Raw genomic sequence first — 24,137 nt, 5'->3', positions numbered from 1 at the left:
TGCTAGAGGGTTATTATTTCAGACACACTTTCTTTATTTACTGTGGCACTTGGGAAGAGCTCACAGCCAGCCTGTTCTGCAGTGCCCCAGCACCACGCTGCAGGAGTCAGAACACGTAACTCACACCTACAACACAAGTAGTAAAGATAGGGAAGCCACAAATGATTTCTTGCAGTTTTAATATCACAAGAACAAACTATGAAAACTTCTAATAATAATTAAAAAATTAGAACATCAGGTAGGTTTTTGGTTCGTTTGGTTTCTTTTAAATTAATCTTACAAGAGGTCTTGAACAATTTAAAAAACTTACAAAATATATTCAAGCGTGAAAAGTTACTTTACTGATAAAACATTTCTTTGTAATGTGCTTTTCTCCAGTCAGGATAAGGAAGCAAATACATATCAAAACTACCAGAACAAATCACCTTTCTCCATTTCAAGAAACAGCACAATTATTTTATGTCAATTTAACTGCAGTTTGCCAAAAGAATAAAAAGCAATATAAACCCAGTGACAATACAGGGAATATACACAAAAGAGAAAATCTATCAAGTCTTCAATAGCCACAATTTAGTATGTGGAAGTGCTTAGCTCTCCAGCTGGCTTTGTTTCACTGACCAGGTTGTACATGAGTAACTTGGTACCAGACAACAAAAAAATGGTATTATTAACTCCTGTTTGCAGTTTAGAGCACAAACATGTTCACTTTATAGATGCCCATTGTGAATTTCAGATATTCCAACAGAATCAGCAATGGGGAACAGTGAACCAGCAGCCACATTGTTTTGTACTGAACACAATAAAAAGCATTTGCATGTTCTCTTCTGCTAATTTCAGCACACAAGTTGTAACAAGCAGCACAGGGCTGCAGCATCCCTGACTTCTCCAGCTAGTATGGAAGATTTTTTTTAATTTATTTATGCCATTACTCAATTGTAAAGCACTGATTTAATCTAATAGTTACATTATTATAGTGTGTTCTATAAAACCATTTTGTAAAACAGCATTTTCAGGTACAAAGAGCAACAGCTAACCATGGTAGTACTGAATACCCCAAGTGATCCCCATCAAAGGCAACAGAAACAGGCAGTAGATAATTGGCACTTCACCCTACACTGAAAGCAACGATGCATAATGAATCTCTAATAAATTTCTTCCCAAGAACACCTGTATGGATACCAATCCAATTCCAGCTACACATCTTGCCTGGAGTTTACAGTGGCTATGTCTAGGTAGTAAGCTTCCCAGGTCATGTTCCAGGTAGTGATGGCTTTTTAAAAAATATTAATTGTAAGAGTCAAACTTGAAAGCAGCCAACATTTGAACAGCTTGAGAAGAACAACGTGTGATATAAACATTGCCCCATATATTTTAATTCTCCCAGACTAGAAAAACCTTAAAAACTATGTGAATTAAAACTTGAATCCAGTAAGTACTTATTCCCAGGAGAAGCTTATCAGGTACAGGTTTAGGTGTGTGTTCTGGTGACTGCTTTCCAAGTTTAGTGAGCAGATGCTACAGTTGCACCCAACACTACATTTCAAAAGTCAAAACCATGTTTTGTTTACACAAAGCAGATAAGTAACACTACTTATAATCAACAGCAAAATGAAAAAAACCAGAAAAGCACAGCATGTCAGTATTACAGTTCAACAATTCTGTATCAGTAACCAGCAAATTTAGGGTTAAGTTTAATTTTCCAACTTGTAGAAGAAATACAAATATATATATGAACCTCACATATTCTGTTAAGAACAAACAGTAATTAAATAGTGATCCTTTCTTCACTTCATACAGATATAACAATGTATTTACAGTATTTACAGTTTTCAAAAACTATGGACTTCTTGAATTGTTACACATGAATTTGTCTTTTTTTTTTTTTTTTTTTTTTTTCCAGATGAAAGATAGTTACACAAGAGTTCAGAAAATAAACAGCTTCTGAGTAAGGACAGGTTACTAATTCTAAGTTACTGATGTAAAGACTCAACTGCCTCAGAAGGAAAATAAACCCACACATTTCACCTAACCATCCCATTCTTTCTGGGATCACATTGCAAACTACAGATGGTTTAGGATGTTTTACACAAGTTAAATATTGCTCATCTTCACAGTTTTACCAATTTAAGTCATAAACCCAGGTGAGCTGTAGTTGTAGCTGCTTTTGTATTCAGGTTGCTGCTGTCACTGTGACTTATTTTAAGGTCAGTTACAAGTTCCCCTCATGTACTTACAGTTACAAGCAAGTGCACTCATGTATATAGCTAAATTTTAATTGTTTTTTAACTTATGCTTAAAATAGAAGCACACTGGTTTGAAACAAGAGTAAATCTGAGTATCAGCAGATTTATGTTCCCAAGTTAAGGTGGACAGTCTTAACCTGCAGTCTTGAAAGCTATTTTAAAGCAGCTGAAAGCTTGAAATAGCAAATTTAAAGCAAGACACACAAAAAAATTCCCATTGATAATTAAAGGTAATAATTAAAAGTACAGTAAAAATCTGCATGAGAGGAAGGACTTGTGTTCAGAGCTGCTCCCCTAAGTTGGAAATAATCAAAGCACCTGTTGGAAGTAACAGTACTGAAGAGAAAAATTGAAGGCTTCACAGTAATACACACTTTTAGTGCCACTTCTCTACTAACATTTCCTGAAAAGAGAGTAGGGATTCAGAACTTGCACACTGAATATGGGAAAAATAGTCCAAACTTAATAGCAACAGAATTGACAGTTAAAGTAAACATAAATGATGTACCTGACCCATTTCCTTACACTGTAAGACTTCAAAAGATAAAGAATCATTTTGAAGTCCTTCACATGCACCTGACAGGAGCTGTTGGCACAGGAGCTTGGAATCATTCAGCATGCCCTACAGACCAATCAGTGTGAAAAAAAAAACCTACAACCAAAGTCTGAGAAGCTCAAGCCAAAAGGCAAACTGACGAGGTTATTTAGTCCTTTCCTATCAGAGAAGCTAACACTAGCTTCCCACTGGATTATCTGAGAGATTAACATACTCAAGAGCTGCATTTGGTACTTTCACAAACAGTAGAAACCATTGCCAATCCTCTCCAGCCTCTGATAAGCCAGAGTAGGTAGCTTTGAGAATTCCATCCATACCACAAGCACCTTCTTCAAAAGAGGGAAGATGCTACTGTAAAAATCAAGATCTTTTCAAGCTGAAGCAATTGCATGTTTGGTCAGAATTTTACATTAAGAGGATTTTGTGTTCAAATAGCAGTTTCAGCATTCAGCATTACATACAAGAAGTCTGGAAGTGGCAGCGTAGCTGCACATAAGGCATTTTAGGAATGATTCCACCACACCTCACTGCCCTTCAGCATTTTCTCAAGTTCAACTAACACAAGTAACCTCTCACATATTAAAACTGTTTATTACTAAACCCACGGTCGTCGGTATCAACCCTGAAAACATCTGCAGACCTTCCATAATGACAAATGCAACACGAAGAGCGAGTGTTTCCCCCGTGTGGAGAACTGCTGTCCGTACAGCTAACTTCACCCTGCCGAAGGAGAGAGGTCACTGCCCGCGGCCCGGCCTCACTAACTGGCCCAGTCCTGAAAGCGGAAACAGTCACTGGCGATCTTCCACACTGTGTTGGTGGGTGTGGCCTGTGCTGTCAGCAAGAAGTTCTGATTGAAGTAGCGCTGCTTGTCGCCATCAAATTTTACTGTCCCACTTGTCACCACGAGGACTGTCGTCTGGCCTTGAGTAGCTTGCTCTCCACAAGGAGAAAAAGTATAAAAGAAAACAACTCAAACAAAGACTAACAAGTGAAAAAAGAAAGTAGGAAACGTACAAAGGCCTTTGCGTTGGGTTCTGGTTGGAATAGTTACAGGCTAACAACTGGTTACACATTGGTGAAAAATACAGCTTATACAGACAGTGGTGTGCTTGCCCGCCAACACGACTTTGTAATGGTTTTCCTATTTGCATTTCAGGTTGTTCATAGCAGAGCACTGTTAACAAACACTTGAGGTTTTGCTCAGAATAAGCTCGTCACTTGAGGTACACACAAAGAGCTGGTTATGTTGATATTTCTATTTATATTTAGCAAGATGCATAAAACCTTTCCCCGCTAGTAGAGATTATATTTTTTTCCACAGCAGAGCAAAGAAAGTGTGCTTGACCACAGGCTTTTTCCTTACTTATACCCCCCAAAATATCCATTAGAAGTGATTTCTTAACTTTTCCTTTATGTAAGCCTTTCTTTAGCAGTTGTTAATCAGAAATCTTAAGAGCTTAGCATCTATTCTAGATGTAAAGAAATCAAAGTACACAGAGTTTAGTGAACTGTTCCACATTATACTGCAGGTCAGCATCAGAGGCTACAGCAGAGGTCTCTTGACTCTTAAGACATTGTCAAGGACAACAAAACCTGATAAGCCAGACTTTTTCAGTACAGGAAATACATCACATCTCAATATGATCTTAACAAAAATGCCCTCAAAATATTTCCCCAGACATGAGAAAAAGTGTGGAGTTGATGCACCTCTTGAATTGTGATTCATTAATGCACAGCTTGACATTTCAGCCCTCAGTATTTTCTCTAAGCTTGTTCCAAAAGAAACTGTAAGCACTATTACACTTGCAGTTCACTCTCATCAGTAATAAAAGGACTAGAAGTAAACTGTAACACAACCTTACCGTGAACGGGCTGGCAGTCCAACACATTAACCTGGAATTCAGTAGATGGCAACATTTCAAAAAATTTATTCAGTTCTTCCTGCCCAGACACTGCATTACCATTCCAAATTAACGTTGCTTTGTCCAAATAAAGTCTTGTTAAAGCCTGTGTGATTATGAAAACAGGGATTTGGGGAAAATGTGTAAACACCTGCAACAGACTACATGCAAAGCAGTATTCTTTGAATGCTTATGTTAGAGCTACTGATTCCTTCTCTTATTTCCACAGACAACACACTCTCCTGACACATTAGCTCCTCCTGACCAAGGATTAAAGCTGAAGCATCTTCTGTTTTACACATGACACTGATTCCTGTGCCTCCAAATTTAAATACTGATGAGATTTCTTTAACAAAGCTGGGCACAGAACTGAACTGGTTGCAGAAGCAACCTTCACAAATATTTCATAAGCTGTAGCAGTTGAGTAACTGCCTAACTCTCCTTCCAGCTGCTGATGCATCTCTGTGTAACCTACTTCTGTGCACAGTGACTGTGAAGCATCATGCAACTGCTGGTCATTTCACATCATCTAGAATTTATTAAATTATAATTATAATGCACCTAAAATGCTGAAGAGCAGTCTCTACATCTATCTTTTGGTGCAAGCATCTGTTACATGATCCCACATCAGTGTGGTCCATGGAAACTTTCAGAGCTGTTCTCACTTTATCCTCAGGAACTCCTGAAGACTCCCAAAAACAGAAGTGACAACTTCTCATCCAAGAGGTTTGGAAAAAAATAAGCTAAATCCTGACCTCAGAGACAAACAAAGCAAGTTTCATCTGCCTCTAGTGACCAAATCCTGTACCTGTAAAACAGAGCTGGGCAGGGGCTGAAATGCTATCATGAAGTCTAAGGTACTTTCTAGCAGGGCCTCTTTTACAAAGATGCTGCAAAGTAACACAGAATCTTCCCTAGGGCAGCCTGAGAGGAACAGAAGTCTCAACCTGACCAACTTTCAGGTGCTTTCCAATGTAGTGCCAGCTAGAAAAGCAAGCAAGAAGTGACTAAAACAGTTCTAACTATCGTCAAAATATCTACATACCCTTCTTCTTTTATCCATTGTCTCATAATAAATGTTAACAAATTCATCTGCAGCTCTACAAGCTTGGTCCACGTAGGTTTTGAAATCCTGGAGAGAAGAAATAATACCAAATGACTCAGGTGAGGCAATTTTATGCAATCTAGTAATCTACATAATTTCTCCAGCAAGTTGCTTTGTTGGTCTTTTCCCTCCTCACACACGGAAAGATGATATCAAATAATGTTGAAATAGATCCCCAAATCCTTTCATACTTGCAGGAGGTACCAGCTCCCAGTAAGGTGACTCTCACATTATCACATCCTTTGCTCTCCCTCTGTAAGGACTGAGCCTGCTCTGAGCCTTCCTATCTTCTCTGACAACTTCTGGGCCAATTCTAAGCAAATATGGCAAAGCAGTCTTAAAAGATGCTGAATTACAGAAAGTGCCAAGATAAACCCTTGGGCACTGGGAGGCAGAGTGCTGGTCTCTGTCACAGTGACTGCAACTCAGCCTGGCACATTTAGGGGCTGTTACCTCTCAGCCAGCACACACTGGAACACAGACACCTCCTGACCAGAAGCCAAACCCACTGCCTTTCAGCTGCAGAACAGACAGGGTGCAAGGGAGAGTTAGAGAAACACCATGAGTCTGGAATGAGCTGTTAGGGAACCATCAATATAAACCAAATAGGAAATAAACCTTGTTGGTTCTGACACTCCAGACAAGGTCTCTAAAACCACAGCTTGGAATGTGTTTTCAAACTGAGAACAATTTACATTGGAAGAAACTTCTGGTGGTCATCTGGTCCAAATCCCTGCTCGAAGCAGAGACAACCTTAAAGCCTGATCCAACTGCGAAGTCAGCTCTGACTGCCCAGGGTCCTGTCTCCAGGCGCGTTTTTAACAACCCTGAAGAGGGAGGCTTTGCAGTTTCTTCAACCTCCTGTTCCAACATCCAGCCACCTCACTTGGGAATCTTTCCTCTCAGTATTTAACAGGAAAGCCATACTTACACCGACCAACCAGTCAACAAAAAAACCCTTCTGACAGCTCCGACGGCAGCTCCCAGTCAGCCAAACTCCATGGCCTGTGACACACGGCGGTTCATCACACAAACCACCGCCTGCCCTTAGGCCTCTGTACAGAGAGGCTGCGGCCGCTGGAACCGCAGGTGGGGCGGCGGTGGGGGAGAAACCCGCCCAAGGCCTGGGTGCAGCAGCCCTGGCCCGGGAGCAGCGCGGGACTGAGGGTCCCTCCGGCAGGCGCCATGCCCACACCCCTGCTCTGAGGACCTTCCCTCCCCGCTCCCATCTGCCCCCGGGCCCGGAACTCCTCCTGACGCCCCGGCCAAACCCTCCCAACGCTTTCAGCTTTTCCCGGAGCCCCAGAGCCGCGTTCCCAGCCCCGCCGTGCCCTCCCGGCCCTTCCTGCCGCCCTCCCGCACTCACCACCGCGGCGGCCATGGAGAGGCGAGGGCGGGCGGGCGCCGGATGTGCCCGCGCTCCAACCCGCCGCTTCCGGCCGCTCGCGTCCCCCGCTTAAAGCCGTCCGGCCCCGGAGGAGGAACGGGACCCGAAGAGGGGGGAGGCGGCAAAACGGGCTGGGTCAGTCGGTGGAGTTTATCTCCTGAGACCCATCATCGGTGCTTGGATAAGGAAAGAGAAGCCAAAGGTGTTGGTTTATCGTGTCCGGAACGCGCAGGAGGGCGGCCGGGCGGTGAGGGCCCCTGCAGCTGAAGGGCCCGCAGGAGGGGCAGGACGGCGTCTCCTCATCCAGCTTCTAGAACGGGGTTTGGGTCCTTGTGATGGGCTCTGACAGAAGCTCAAGCGCAGCCTGGAGCACAGCAGGAGGGGAATGTTGCTCAGTTGTAATTAAGGCGGTGATTGATTTCTGCTTGTTGAAAGGGTTGTGGGGTGAAGCGGCGCTGACCCTGTCTGGAGAAGAAGAAAGGCGTCATACAGCCCCTCGGCAGGGCCTTCCAGCTATGAAATAATCAACATTTTAATGAATAAAAGCTGTGAGTGTGGGTACTCGACGTCTTGCAGAGTTGTGAAAATGCTCAAGAAGTCTTACGTGCTTGTCTAAAAATGTTCAGTGGTGTTTAAGTGATCCGTATGTTAAGCTGTGCATGCAAACGAGGATAAAGATGCCTCACATGCCCCGATAAGGAGCAGAGCAGAAGCCCACACGTATTGGGTACTCCCTTGACAGCACAAATGCCACTTGTTGTCACAGAACGTGGTCATAGGTACTGCAAGACCATGGATGTAGAAACAAACCAATGATAAGCACCGTGCACCTGATTTTACATATACTTTATATATTTCTGAGCTTTCCTACTTGCCCTGTGTGTGGCCGTGGTGGCTGTTGCTGATGGCAGAGGCTTCCCGAGGTCCCCAGCTGCTGCCAGGCAGAATGTCCCCAGCTCCACGCTGCCCCCGTGGCCAGGGAGCCAGCCAAGAGCTGAAAGGAAACTTGTGCTGCTTTCTTGGGACAACCCGAGTGGTCAGGCTGGCTGGTTAAATCTTCATTGTGCAGTGAACAACAGGAACAGACCTGATGGGACCCAAGTGGTCTGCAAATAATTATTAAAGATGGAGCTGAGAGGGGTGATAAACAATCTGGGAAGGGAGAGGTGCATCTGTGACTGGGCTGCTGGGAGAGGAGTGAGTTTGGGTCAGGGCATCTGAGGCTGTGCCCTTTGGTGTGCTGGATCACACCCAGCAGTGTCACCTGTGCTCTAATTTGTCACTGCTGTGTGGGAGCTGTATCACTGTGAAACAGCATATCCTGCTGGGTTACCAGCTGCTCCGTGGAGGTTGCTTCATACAAAAGTTCAAACATCCTCCCCTTACAGATCTCAAGTGTCAGGACATCACCATGTTTTTTATTGGGGTGAAATTAATCAAAGTTCTAGGAAAAACCTCTCTCATGTAAAGAAGAGCAATCACTGATTTCCAAATCAAAAAGCAAGCACTGGAATTATGTAGGATTTGTTCAAGGTCACAAGCTGAAAACTGCAATTCTAATCTTTTCATCACATATAAACATTTTTACTCCATTCTGAGATGTATCAGTGTACTGGTAAAAAATAATCATGTTTATCTGATATGCCCATTATGTTTATATTTTTTTTATTGTATCAGTGGCAATTAGTTTAAAAAGGTAGTGTCACATTCTTGTTCTATAAATTTTTAAGAACAAATTCTATAAATTGTAAGAGATGACCACTGTAAATCCTAGGGGACTGAAGGAATTATATTTGAAGGAATTGTCATAAAGACTTGAGCAATCTGGACAGAACAATAGAAATAAATCTCTGTAAAAGCATTGCTTCTTCATTTCTTGATGTCTACACCTGAAATCCAGGAGGGTAACTGGCTCAGCACAAGCCTTGTTGCTGGCAGATTGAGCCAAATTCTTTCTATCTTTCAAACACATAAATCTAGGGATGTGAGGAAACAAAATTTGAAACTCTTCCTTTCTCAACAGCTGCTCCAGCAACAGCAGTAGTGTATAGGGAATAAAAACAGAATTAGGAGAAACTGAAGTAGCTAATTAGTTCATAAGCTGCCTTTTTATCAGGTCAGGATTTTTCTCTACGGAATATACTGGTTTTTCATTCAGAAATTGACACGGTGGGACCATTATAGTTTCTCCAGCAAGAGTTAATCAGAAGAACATTTCTCCAGCAGGATCCACTGCAGACTCCTCCCTGGAAATTAGGAAAGTAATTTGGAGATTTTCTATGCCTGTTTCCTGCTTTCCTTAGCATCAGTTGCTTTTGGTGAAGTAATGTGTCAAATGGAAGGTGAATTGAAAACACGGCTGAAATTAATTCTCAGATTCTTCTGAAGATGACAGGAAATTTTTGGTAAAATTCTTAGAGTATTAACATCTTCTTGGGATCAGCTAACTGAGGAAAACAACAAGAATGAAAAATCTTCCTTAGCAGTATGCAAGACTTTGTTTAAAATGCTGCTGTGAAAGAGGCACTCAGAGGCTCACAACAGTGGCCAAAATATACTGAGGGCTAAACTTCTTGGAAAAAGAGATTTAAAAAAAAAAAAGAAAGTAAACCCACCAACCCAGTATTTAATTAAAAAAATACGAGCAGCAAGAAATGTGAAATTTTTGCAGGTGGTATGGAAACTGCTTAAAGACAATAGAAATATGGGATAATCAGAACAAATGCACACCACTTGCAGACATGGTTTACAGATGACTGAAACAATTCAGACTCATAGAATGGGTTGGATTGGAAGGGACCTTAAGGATGATCAAGATCCAACCCCCTGCATGGGCAGGGACAACTCCCACTAGAATGCTTCATAACAGAAGAGTGCAGAGCATCAGAAATACAGAGACATCATCCAAAAAATGAAGCTGTTTCCAAATGGAGAAAAAAAAACAAAACCCAAAGCATAAAGTTTGGCCAGTGAGATTAAAAAAGGAAGTAAGGTAATTAAATAGTTCTGAGAAATATTTTACTAAAGGCAGAAATACTATGAATAATTTTTCAAACACATCAAAAGCATTAAATCTTGACAGATAATCTGTAAAGCCAACAAATGATCAGTGTGCACCAGAAGAAGACAAGGCTGTAGTAAAAAGCTAAACAAACTCCTTGTGTCTTTGATCCTCATGAAAGGGTTTATAAAGTGTTTCAGGGAATGAAAGGGAGGATCTGTCAAGGTGTGAAATATCAGGACAAAAGGTGTTAGAACAAATCCAGAAACCAGTGACAAGTTATCTGCCTGGTTATGTGCTCCTAAATCTGGAATTTGATTAAATTATATTCGATTAATAATGCAAGTTTGAAGTAATTTTGAGGTCTAATTGGACTGGGCACAATTAGACTTCCACAGGCCTAACCTAAATCTGACTTTCTGAAAATACATTTTCTTTACTTAGAAAGTATAATTTGCAGAGGAAACAAAGGAGTCCATCTGAAACACACTAAAGATTTTCTGCCAGTTGTCTTTGAGCAAGCCTTTAATTTGCATGTTTATGTCTTAGAAGTTGTATGATCAGGCACAACTTCCACTTTGTGTTGAACAAATTATAGCCACACCATATGTTGTCCAATTTTTCCCTAAATATACATTTGAATTCAGTTCAAATAACCACGTGCAGCTCATCCTTTCCCTCTGAAAGCCTTGATGTTTCTAACAGAGTCTTTGTCTCCAACACATCAAGCCAACACACCCATCCTCCCCAGCCCTTTATTTTCCAGAAGCAACATAAATGCCAAAATGACTCAGCAGCAACCAAGCTCCCAGGCAGAGTTCAAGCAGTTTACATCAAGATGATTCATTAAAATACCTTAACACCTGAGGATGGTTCTTAGGATCTGCAGCTCTACTACACCCACTTACCATATGGAAAGGAAATTGCAAGTTGGTTTAGATCTTACAGGCCAAATCAGAGGCAAAAAATGTAGCTTTGTTGAAGCAGCTGGGATCAGCTGTTGCAGCTGTGAGACAAACTGAAATACTGGGGTATTTTTGTTTCTATCATCACAAATGGTAATTGTTAAAATTAGTTGGAAGTTAAATTAAAATTAGAGTTGTAATCACAATTAAATGGCAAATAGGATGATGTGTCTCCATAGGTGTATGAAGACAGGAAATAATTCTTAGGAGTGACTGCTTTATACATTCAGTCAAATTTACTGAAAATATCATAGCTAATGATAAGTAAAACCACATGAGCTTTCAAAAATGCATTCAGCCACCAGGGTTAGATCAGATTTGGGATTTGTTTGCACCAGCTGACCAATCAATATCAATTAAAAACTGATAGGAAACAATTCCAATTTAGAAATCACTGACAAAATGTAAATATTTTTATGGTGAATGAGTTTGATATTGAGCAAATAATGACCCCAGAATGAAAGCAGAATTCAGGCAACAATAAGGTGAAAAAGAGTTCTCATTTTCCCACAGAAACCTCACATGACAACTATGTATATTTCCATTAGAATCCATGCAAAAATGAAGCCAGACTACATACTGCTGGGCCACTTTTCTAACTAACCTTGCATTATGTCACAGAAAACCATGATAATTCTGTAATTACTTCAGTAACAGACTTAAGATGAGGTCTAAAGATCCTGATTACCCTTGATAAATTGAATAGTCCTAAATAGTTTGCTGGATTTAGATTAATGCCTTTGTAATTTTCCTGGGTTTATGATTTATTCTCATTTAAGGCCACATCATTAACACTGTCATCTATCAAATTGAATATCCTCTGTTGAGAGAACCCTACAAACTGCTCTGCTTTTTAATTTACAGATTCTGCACACATGTTAACATCACTCAAATGACAACACACTTCAACTCTGCAGGTTCCAAACCTCCCTGCAGTGCTACACACAACACTGAAGGGCAAGCCCAGGAGGCAGCAGAAGGCAAGCTTGTTGTCAGTTTCAGTAGCCACCCTACTGAATAGAGACCAAAGAAATGATCCACCCCTATGCCAGTGATTACAATAAAGCTGGGAGGTTCACTCTCTTCATTAGGTTTATCAGCCTTCCCTGATCAAAGGCCTCATCCAGCATCCTCATTAACAGTGTCCAATTAACAGTTCAAAGATTAAGCAGCTATAGTGATGTTTACCAGAAGAATTCCCTCAAGGTCAGCAGTTCACACAACACTTCAGCTTTCAGGTTGGTAAACAATTATCAGACAGTCATTAAATGAGACCTGCACCAGGACTCTGGATCCCTTTGACTAGTGCATGGTTCTTGTGAAACACAGTATTCCCAACTTTTGAGTATTCTCAACTTTTGTTAAAGCTTCTAAAATGTTAATAATGTTACCCAGGTGTATAAAAATTTAAGGAATTGTCTCCTGAAACAAGGGAAGCAAGTGACACTAGCCAAATCCAGACAGGTTCTGACTGATGCAGGGCCTGTGAACTTGGATCATGACTCAGTGTTTGGGGGTTCTGCCTGAGCAAGGGCTGAATGAGAACTTAAAAGATTGGATCTCTTGATTTTATGAGAACTGGGAGTGGGTCTCAGGTGCTCAGCACGTTCACTCTTTGACCTATATGCTCGATACAAAAATACTGCTAAAGCTGGAGTTTGGATTTAATAAACTACAGTGGACTTAAGGCCCGGCTTGGCCAGCTCCTGCTCAATAGAAAAAGCAGATTACTCCAGAGAGACCCAGGCAGAAAATGTGTTTGTGACAATCCCACGGGAACTCTGGACTATGCACAACTCCACCTCAGATTCCTGTCATACCAGAAGTGGAAGAATGTCATGACTCCTATCCTGACAAATACCTGTCTTGTTTTCTAAAGAAAACCAGGCCTCATTGTATATTGAAGTGATGACTGACCCACTGGGATATGGTGAGATCAAGTACAAAGAACTGTTCTATTTTAATCCATGCCAAAGCACTCACAGGTGAGGATAAATTTTCAGAATAAGTCAGTTCAAAGTGTTACCACAGCTGCTAGCTGAAGAAATTTTAAAAGCCTATCCATTTCATGAGGTAATGAATCAATCTCACCTTTAAGGCTTGTGGGTAGTTCTGTTTGCACTTGTCCTTTTAGCTTGAAACTTTAGTCTGAAATTGTGATCAATGCTTCCTCAGTCTCTTGTCTCACTCAGCAATGCAACATCAGCTCCCAGTTGTGTCCTGTGTATACAAAACAAAAATGTTGCAATAAGCAATTATCAAGATGCCTGAAGTATGAAATACCTGTACAAGATTACTTCCATTTTAAATGGCAGTATTCCCAACTTATGGAAAAGTAAAAGGAAAAATCTGAGCTACAACATAACTTCTAAACTTCTTGTAAATTGCATTAGGGATCCATCAGAATCCGAAAATAAAAGGTACTGTGAGACAGCCATCACTGTCCCCTGATTCTGTCCAGATGAGTATCAAATATTTATGGATAACAGAAGCTGGAAAATTAGTTACTTTTCCAATGATACTTTCAATAAAAGCATCTTTAAAAAAAATCAGAAACACAAAGAAGAAGAAAGTTTTGTTTGTGAAGAAACTTCCATGTGTTTTTGGTCAAAAACAATTTTCAAGTGTCTGTTTTTTTCCCCCTATTAACTTCTCCCCTACAGATAAGAGACATCTTTTTGAGAGTAGTCTAATTTAGCTTAAAATAAAAGTTCATTAAGAATAAATCTTTATGCATAATTTTTGGATCAGCTATGGCACTAGCCACTCAATGTTACAGATTTAATAGAACCAGTGAGCAAAGTTCACTCAGATGAGAAAGGCCTTCAGGGCTGGAATTATGGTCCATACACTGTCTGAAGTTGTTAGTTAGGTCAGCTTGTAGCATATTCTGATCTATATTTACATTTGGCTCAGACTTGACTACTGGGCATCAGTAGTTGGCCACAACAATTAACTGGTTAGTGAGATGACTTAATGACAAGCAAATGCTAAACCTGTGACCATTTAAGGAATCACTTTGCAGTGAAGAGCCATTTACTTCCAGCTGGAAGTAAAGAATTTTTTCACTTCCTTTCTTCTTTTTCTTTTTTTTTTTTTTTTTTTTAAGAAGTGGGAGGGTTGTGAAAATCCTGTGTGCTTACTAATGGAGTACATGCCTTCAGATTTGTAGGAAAATGTTTTACTTTTATTCCCTGAGTACTGTAAAATATTTAGCATTGTCAGAGCTTATGAACTGTGGTTCTGTGATCTGCTGAGCTGGCACAGTGGCTCTGCAGCAGTGGCTCTTCCTTTCTGATTTTCCCTGCTCTCTGTGATCTCTACTCCCTTTGTTCTGACTACCAAGTTTACATTTCATAGAGGTAATTTAATTAGCTAAAACAATGCCTCCTTTTCTTACCCTCCATATACTTGGCAAGCTAAACTGGATCAAGGAGTGATCTTGCAAGTAATAGCTGTCAAATAAAGGTAAGTAGTTGGAATCTATGGCTGGGATGAGAAGGGAAAGGAGGGGAGGCAGGTGAGGGGAGCACAAGACCCTGTTAAAGCCAACCCATGCCATGTTGTGAAGTGATCCCTTGTGGCTGCCACTTGGATATGACACACAGGCAACATGTGTCCCATTTTTTCTCCTGTGTTCTCCTCAGTTGTGCATTCCCATCCTTATTGCCTGAATTTGTGTAGATATTTGCCAAGCCTGATCACAGAACTGGCCTGGCTGAAAATCATGCTGCTCTTAGGTTGATTTGCAGTTCATTTTCCTCATCTATACTGGCAGAAGGGAGGTGATAGAATTTTCAGTACCTATAAAACCTATTTGGACAGTGTACCTGACTGCCTGGAAGCCTCATTTTATATAAACATATAGCTGAGAAACCCTATATTTTAATGGAATATCATTAGTATAAGGAAAATACTTTCATTAACACACTGCAGACCATGATGCCTGTTGGCCCATCTGCTAAACAAACCCCTTCCATTGTTAGGCAATAATTCCCACTGAGCAAATGTACAACCTCACTGAAGTCTACAGTGGTCTCTCCTAAACACTGAACACACTGGCCTGATAATTTTGTTCTCACATCAGACTAATTAAGAATTATTTAGTAAAGGCAGTGGAGTTGGCATGTGGCACATTTTCTTAGTGGGAGGAAAGAATCAAGCTCACTGTTTTCATTTTGGGAAGGAATAGCAAAGAGTACCAATGAGAGAGAACTCCCAAGAAGATTAATTAGGCTCTCACCACAACTATAAACAACTAAAATGTTCCAAGGATATAAAATTAAATCTAGTTTATTCTTCCTCTTTACATAGGTTATGACACATAGATTGGAAAACAATCACATTTCATTGGCAAAGCAAGTACATCTATTTTTATCTATTGGGTTACTTGTTTATATTATACAGGAAAAAAATGTTGTATTAGACTTAATAACCTGCTTCTTTTACCCCTATAGCTTGCTAACTCACATCTGCTAAGCTTCATCTGTACATCTTTCACTTACAGCTTAATGAAATCAACAAACTAAATCAGTGGAGCATGTCAATTCTGTACAAAGGTCTTCAGTCTCTAGGGAAGGAACAGAAATCTTCACTGAAACAGAGTCATCCTTATCTAGGCATCTATTTCTGTGACCCTTTGCATGGGCAGAGCAAAGCAAAGCCAAAACCCAAAGAGAAACGAGCTGCATGAATGCCTGGAACCACCTGAAGAACTGCAACAGAACAGTGACAACTGAAAGAAAGAATCCACTAGCTGACACACAAAAGAAGATAAGCATTATTGCTCCAGAATATTGACTCATATACCTTTTGCTTCATAAACATTTGAAGGAAGGGAGTTGGAAGGCAACGTGATGTCAGTGGAACACTTAGACAAGGGATATAAAAACACAGACCACAGAAAGGAAGAACAGAAATCACTTATCACCCTTTTTCTGATTATGCTTTCAATGCTTTGATAATATTGGATGTTGCTGACAGATACACAGATCAGCAGATGGTGGGAGCCTGTTAATATTTTGCAGCAATGATCCTCTATTTTACAGAATGTCATCAACATTTTACAGTGTGCTTTTTAGAAAAGGCGTTATTTAAAGAAAAAAGCTTCATGACTTTATTGTCTCTTCCAGAATGTTTCACAAATTAAACTGCTAAGAATATTCAGAGGGATTGGACTGACAGAATGTTCCTTTTTTTCCCCTTCAATATCTGAGAAGGTGAAGTGTTAAAAATATTTTGTCTCATTTCAATGAGTCAACATTTGCTATTTGTTAGATAAGCATAATGCCTGCTAAGTGTTGCCTGAAACCCAGATGAGGTATTGAATTTGTACTAAGACCTGGAACCAAAGAAACTATTTTCACCTCAGTACCACATGCATGTACAATAAAAGAAAAACACTGTAAATACAGGTGGGTTTGCAGGAGAATTCAGTACTCTGTGCTAACTTAAACTGCAAGGACAATGGTATCAAATGTCCCCTGAAATACCAGTAGTCCAATAGGCAGCCATTTAAAAATGGCAAAACTCCAACTAACTTTAATGGAATCCAGATCTGGCTTTTTGGCTTGTTTGTTTGTTTGGTCTAAGTAGGGAATAAACAAAGTGTCTTCAAAACATAACTTTAATCACTACCTCAGTTACACAGCCTCATGGCTCAGGCTCCAGATTTAGCAGATACCTTGGCTAAATGTCAAACAATTCCATCAGCTCTTTGAAGACAAATATTAGACAGAGACTGCCTCTGAAATAATTTCCCCAAGCACCATTCAATTAACCTACTTGGCTAAAAGGTAATGCAAAAATCAATATTTTGTAACAGATGCCTGTGTTCCAGGCAAAACTAATCAATGGGCATCAGAGCAATTTCAAATTAAAGACAAACACAAAGTTAAAATACCAAGCAGTTTAAGTCCTGAATGTATTGCAACTTAAAATAGCTCTATTATTTCGGGCAGGATATTTTCCAATTACAATTTCACCATCTCATTGCTTTTATTAAATTATTTATCACTTAAAAAAAAATAAAAATAAAAGTAACACTAATTACTGTCATTTTGGGAGAACTCACAAAACAGGTGTTGGGCCAATCCCCTGTTGGGCCTACACCAGCTGTTAACTGGAACTGTGCAGTAGGTTTCCTGAGTATATAAATCTGACTAGATGTGACTATTTTGAATGTTTCTGTTTGCTTTACATGAGCAGTTTGTCTCCCCACTTTCCTTCCAGCACTGTAAATACATAATGAGATGGAAAAAACACAAAGCTCAGTTCAGAGTCCAAAGGATAAATTTGAGCATTGGAGGATGTGCTATTTTGTATTTACAAATGACTTGAGGAGACATTAAACATGTTGGGGAAATGTATAAAAATATAAAAAACAAATCCAGAAGTGACTTATTTACTGCCTTATTCACAGACCTTTTAAGAGGAAGGGCTGTCAGTAATGATGAGCAACTGTACAACTGAGCTGATTCTCATTTGTGTTTACCTTTATACTAAAATTATACCCAGAAACAAAACAGTCAGGCTGCCATCTTTGCTAGTGCAGACTCGAATGGAGGATACTATCAACTCTGCTTTTTCCCCAAATACTCTCAGCCCTCAGACGGACCAAAAATAAAATATGAGCTCTGACTGGGAGAGCCCCCCCCAAGAATTTTGCAGAATATCCATTAAAACAGCAATGGTTGGTTCAAAGATGAGAAGATGTGCTTAAGAGCAAGCCCAGATGCAAGTTTGCTTTTTATCTCAAATTTTTTTACAGGTTCTGTTTCTTTATGGAGATCCAAAGCTAGGTCAGTGTGTTACTGCTTATACAAGGGCCTAAGTCCAAACATGTTTTATAGATTGTTTTTCTGCATTCCTTCTGTTTGTATCAAAGAGAGGAAAGGGATTATCATCTTTAAAAAAACTATTTCTCCATGTTGCTGTTCTCTTGGGAAGGGACTTAAGGATATGAAGATTCTCACCAGAAAGGAAACAACCAGATCAACTGAGTCAGAAACAGGAGGGGCTTCCCTGATGACCTCTGGATTTGTATTTCAAGATTAGTTTTGCAGGAATACTGAGAGACAGTCTTTCCTTTTAGCCATGGGATCAGATAATAGGATGATTCAGGGTACTGATGATAGTCTGTAGAACCTTACACATTCAAACTTCCAGTCAAATACATCCAGCTTATTCAGGGACCAGCATGATATTTATTACTGATCCTAGTTCATCTCTCAGAAAGTGGACGATTTCAAAAATAAAGGTTCAGACCTTGTTGCACTTGGTACAGTGTCTCAAACAGAAAAATAAAGATACAGGGAAGATATCTATAGGCAAAATGCTTTCCCTGCTCCTGAACAACTTAAGAATTTCTAAAAGACAAAGTGAGCATCTCCTGTAATCACGTTTTTAAAAAATCAAGGTGAACAGGCTCATAGAATTATAGAGCCTATAGAATTAAATCCTTATCTCTTAATAATCACTGTAAAACATCTCCCTATTATTTAAATTTCAAGACATTAATAAACCATTGCATGAAAAATGTTTTCCTATGGACTGAGAGCAGAGCGTCCAAGAAACTGGCAGAAGTGCCATCAAACCAGCCAAAAATAAAGCAACATGTCAAGGTTGTGTTGAATTATTCCAGAGTGATGCACCTGGACCCAGCAGCTGTCATACATGCTCCATCTGGAGCAACAGCTGTTTGCTCAATAGTTGTCATAATGTCTGACACAAACAATTGAGTGTTAAATTTGTCATCAGTGACTCTCTGTGGGGTTTGAAACACTGAGGATGTTACATGTTGTTTCTGTCCTTAGGCTTGGAGCATTTTTTCTTACAAAAGCTGCAGGGTTCCCAAATGGGATCTTGTGCAGCTACGAAACTCTAGTCAAAAATACAGGTCCTGTAGTATCTCCAAAAAGGTCAGGTTCAAGGTGGTTCACTATGAGCTATAGACACCTAAGTAAGGGGAGGTGGAAAGTAATGTTTACTGGATCCAATCATGTGGCAGAGATGATGGAAGGAGATGGTCAGATTGCCGGGCTAGGAACATGAGACAAACAAATACATTGTATGCAAACTCTGCAGGAAAAAGGAGAGGGAAATTCCAGATGGTGGAAAGTATGGGAGATGTTACAACAGTCAGGGCTGGGGAGTGACCTTAGAGAGTCATAGCTGTGGGGAAAGAACCAATGTTTATTAGAAATGCTATTAGGGAATGCTTTGCATGCAGTAGTGGAATTTGAATGCTAGATGAATGAAGCAGCATATTATTACAGGGTTGAGCAACAGGGAGGACTGTGGTGTTGATTTCCTATGAAGAAGAAATTCAACAGGAAATGAAGCAACATTATGTGATAGGAAAGTGCTCAGCAATGGGGAGGTAGACTTGAAAAACTTCAGAGAGCAGAGTCTTTGACAATGAGTCGATGGAATCACCATCCAAAGGTGTGTAACAAGAAAGTGTGGAAGCTGAAGACAGTCAAGTAATCACTCTGTAGAACTGAGAGAACAGAAGAGTACTCATCAAAACAGATGTTTATGAACTGTAAGAGTGAAGCACCAGGAGTGAAGAATATGGAAAGAGTAGATTAAGATGCATCCTGAAAAAAAAATTGCTTTTAAACTATATTCCAATGGGAAATAACAGATTCAGTAAAGCACATAATGGATGGGAAATTTAGTTAGCAGGATAGTAACTGCCAGACAATTATCCTCCCAATTACTTCTTTGTAAGCACTGTTTGTGCCATGGGACAATGTGGCATGATTGAAAAAATTCAGCATCTCCCAGGCAGCTCTCAGTAAAAAAAGAGGAAGTGGTCTTAAGCTCTGCCAGGGGAGGTTTAGGCTGGATATTAGGAAGAAAATCTTTACAGAGAGGATGATCAGGCATTGGAATGGGCTGCCTGGAGAGGTGGTGGATTCTCCATCCCTGGAGGTTTTTAAGAAGAGTCTGAATGTGGCACTCAGTGCCATGGTCTGGAAACCACTGTGGAAGTGGATCCAGGGTTGGACTTTGTGATCTCATTGGTCCTTTCCAACCCGGATGATTCTGTGATTCTGTGAAATCAACAGCCAAGTAAACTCTTTTTGAAAACCCTTCTACTAACAGCAGGCACAATCAGAAGCATGGATGTTCTGTGCAAATCCAGGGCAGAGTGTAGGATACAAAAGCAGAAGCCCTGACCTTGAAAATGCCCTCCTTTTCTCTGAGCTGTCTGCATCCATGGCTCGCTGATGCCTCGGAACAGGTTTGCTCACTTCCTTGGACTAAGTTAAAAGATTAAAGAATACTAGCTAGGCATCTTTTAAAATTATCTTTTTGGGATCAACAGTGTGGATTTATCATGATAACACACTAAAAATATTCTTCTGCCAAAAATGGGATCTGATTAAACACCACTAAGCTCAAGGATTTTTAAAGACAAATCTGTGGTGTAAAGGAACATGGTGACAACTAAACAGCAGATACCTGAGCCTCCACCATTCCATCAAAGAAAGGTAAGTCGTGTTCAGAACTGATGCTGATCTTTAATTTCACTGCATATAAAAAAGACACAGACAGATGTAAAAGCAAAGCCAATTCAGTTGTATTTTATTCGCAGCCATTGTTCCTTTTCTCACCGAGAGGTGGCACCGAAGCAACGCCCTGACGCAGTCCCCGCACCCCAGGGTGCCCAGCGGTGCCGGCCCAGTGGGTTTCCACACTCCAGAAATGATTTAGGAGGTCAAATACGGGCTACACATTCCTAGACTACCGAGCAGTATATGGTTTGTGACTGTGGTCAGACATCAGGGTAACATTTAGTCATAACATGTCAGAATAAAGTCCAAAGGGCAAAATTTGGTGCAAAATATTTACTTTCTACCAATGGAGAAACTTTGGTTTCAAAAAGTGAGGAATGAAAAACCCGAAGATGTTTGTAAAGGTTCACGACCACAGTCATACATTCACATTTAGGTATGGAAAGAAATGTGGCTTTCACTTGTCTGGGCATTCATTTTTAATGTACTGATCACACCCACTGATGAAACAAAATCCTGGGTAGCAGGTGTCAGAATTCCAGATTTCCCAGAGCTACCAAAACTCAGAGCCCATTTATTCACCTCAGATGAGAACCTGGGGACCTTTCTGATCTTACAAAGTGTGTAAAAACCTTTTAGACCGGACTGTGAGAGTGGTAAGAGTTGAAGAAGCTTAGAGTACTGATACAAAACTTGAGATAAAGTTGTCCTTACAAACAGTTACCACAGGCAACCACCAGCCAAGTGCTTGGGCTTCTGGGCACACCTGCACACCTCTGCAAAACTGGTACTGGTAATTACTGGTAATATCAAACACTTCCTTCCAAGCACAGCACTTTAACTGGGAGAGCAAAAGAACCAAAGAACCTGCAACCTCAGGGTGTCCAGCTGGGGTCTCTGAGACAAGCTGGTAAGTATTTGATGAAATGATGAGAACCTGCAACAAATCCAACAGATTCTTCTAGGAGGAGCAAGAGATGACCTTGTGTCTTTAGTAAAGATTCCTGCTCATTATTAAAACATCCATTCTTGAGACAGGAGAAAAAGGAGAGAGAAGAAGAATATTTATGTAAATGTCTGACAACAATGTAGAATATTTTTTCCTTTCGGAATTCATCAGACTGTACAAAATGTTAGACGTTTTCAAGAACACTGTGGGGGAAACTTCTTGAATATCAAAATGTTTTCCTTAAGGTACCTAAAAGAGGCTTCACACATCCCACACAGAGCTGCAGCTTCTCAGTAATCAGGTCTCTGTCTAACATCCTCATCATGAAAACAAAATAAAACTGTATGACTGAAATTTGGAAATCATACTGTAATACAGGATCTTTAAACACAAACAGTGCCTTTGAGTATCTCACAACTACAATTAATGCAAAAGTGTAGAAAAGTGCTTTATAAATTAATCATTTTTATATTCATAGATATTTGGGATAAGACTGTGTGGCACTTATGTACCGAATCAGAATAAATGCTTCCAAAATCCTTTTCAAATTCAAGTAGAAAGTCAACAGGTAAAATGGCAGTGATGATATGCATCTTAGCATGCTAAGCTGGAAGAAAAAAGAACAAAATACAATTCAATTAATCACAATAATAATTTAAAGTTGGCTTTGGAGCAGGCAATAGGCTGGTAGATTAATACAGAAAGAATTTTGGCAATCTTTACACTAGATACTCCAGACACTGAAGACTGTTGAGAACCAAGGAAATGTTGTCACTGCTCTGTGAAGGCTCTGATATGCACCGAGCACTCACTTCTATTCCTCCTGTCACTGAGTTCTGCAAAAAGAACATCTCTTCCTAGCAGCTTGTCTCAGGATACAATGAGAGTCTTCTCCAGAATGAATCACAGAGCCATTGTGCACCCCAGCAGCACTCACCAGTGCCCTGGTGTATTCAGCAATGTTCTATATTCAACCAAGACTGTGAGTATTAGTGTCAGTTGCTTTCTGGTTGGTCTCATTCGAGAAAGGAGACAGAAATGTGCACAAGAGACATGTTCTGATTTTTATTTTTAGACAGATCTTTACAACCTTGAACAACTATCAAGAAAAAAAAAAAAAAAAAAAAAAAAAGACAGTGCTGTAAACAAGCTCTGAACTAGAAAGTCTAAGGCAAGACCAATTCAGACAGTAGAGACAGGAGACTGCAAAAGATCTGGGAAATCAAATGCACAAGGCTTCCTCAGCAGCATTTCTGTATTGTCAGAATATGACTCTTATAGGTGCCATCTGCCCACAGCTGTGAAAGATCTCAGTGTCAGCAGCTTTACACATCTGTCTGACTTTTGAGACCATACACTGCAGGACAGAAATATGACAGCATCCTAAACCAGGCAAAGAGAAATGTTAACTTCACTTATAGCCCAGTGAAGGCTAGAACTATAATGATAATGTGATGGTTTACATGGAAGAAGGTTTAGAGAGTAAGATCCCAGGAAGAGCAATGCTCTCAGGTTACTTTAAGTTGTCTTATAGAAGCTTGATGGGATTCTTTACACCAATTAGATGCTTGTACAAAATGGCAATAAGCTTCAAAAAAGTCTGGTTTAGAGAGCATCATCTTTCAGATAAATTTCTGTGAATTTTAAGCCAGAGACCTAAAGTCAACAGAGTTACACTGGTGTAGCAGTGTGGACGTCTTATGGACCAGTAGTACAATTTTAAAAAAATTAAACTATCAAGAATTTTAGGCTTAGGGTAGGTGCATGTGATGCCTGCTCATTTGAGAAGTTTATAGTAAAAAAGTAATTTGTTAACATGAACAACACTTCTATTTTCCTGTGTAACACTTTAGGATGCTGACACAACAGTCACGCTCTGAACAGGTACTACATGAACAGTAAATTCTGCTGACCATCTGCCGCACTTCACCCATTTTACTAGAAAATAATTCACTTGTACTATAAAAAAGCAGGTGATTTACTTGCAGACATGTGGTGATGATACTTCAAAATAAATAATTTTAGTTAAGTTTTCAATCCATAACCCCAGGCCTGTGTGCTGCTTTTTGAATGTGTCTAATCTAAAAGTCATGGACATAAAGATGGGGAAAATTCTACCTGTGAAAATGAGTTGTGAAGCAACATGACCCCCTAAATAACAATAAATTTCCCATGTCCTAAAGGTGGCATGACCTCTTTGCAACATGCGACATCAGAGCCATTGCAGGGGCCCTGAAATGGCACTGGTTTGCTTGCCACAACACTGGCAACTATTCCAAATAAACTAAGGCCCATTTCTTGTTTGCACCAGTGGGTATCCAGTCCCTGAAAACTCAGGCAATGGGGCTGCTTCCTAACAGATGAGAGGGTGCAAGTGCCTTGAAAGCAGGCATGCATAACAGCAGGAAATTTAATTTGCATCTCTTTATAAATTAAGCCTCTGTATTTGTAAGTCCAAACACAGAAGCTTGCACAGACAAAACAATATGGAAGAAGGAAGAAA

The 24,137-nt window shown here is 40.1% G+C and overlaps 1 protein-coding gene across 3 annotated transcripts in view; it reads right to left on the bottom strand.

Annotated features, from left to right (window-relative positions):
* Window positions 1-162: 162 nt before the first annotated feature.
* The window catches only part of NXT2 (nuclear transport factor 2 like export factor 2), a 62,600-nt gene continuing 38,625 nt past the window's right edge, over window positions 163-24,137 (bottom strand). For 2 of the 3 annotated variants that reach the window (XM_071757528.1, XM_071757529.1), the window contains exons 3-7: window positions 13,253-13,381; window positions 7,175-7,660; window positions 5,749-5,835; window positions 4,665-4,809; window positions 163-3,738 (exon numbers count right to left, since the gene is read on the bottom strand). In XM_071757528.1, coding sequence (XP_071613629.1) covers window positions 3,560-3,738; window positions 4,665-4,809; window positions 5,749-5,835; window positions 7,175-7,189 — 426 coding nt within the window. In that variant the 5' untranslated portion in view covers window positions 7,190-7,660; window positions 13,253-13,381 and the 3' untranslated portion in view covers window positions 163-3,559. Of the gene's footprint in view, window positions 3,739-4,664; window positions 4,810-5,748; window positions 5,836-6,739; window positions 6,760-7,174; window positions 7,661-13,252; window positions 13,382-24,137 lie in introns of those variants that run through there. The other variant, XM_071757530.1, reaches the window with a different exon arrangement.

The sequence above is a fragment of the Heliangelus exortis genome, chromosome 14 (genome assembly GCF_036169615.1).
Source record: "Heliangelus exortis chromosome 14, bHelExo1.hap1, whole genome shotgun sequence".
In the NCBI taxonomy this organism is placed as follows: Eukaryota; Metazoa; Chordata; class Aves; order Apodiformes; family Trochilidae; genus Heliangelus; species Heliangelus exortis.
This window is presented reverse-complemented; position numbering and strand designations above follow the sequence as displayed.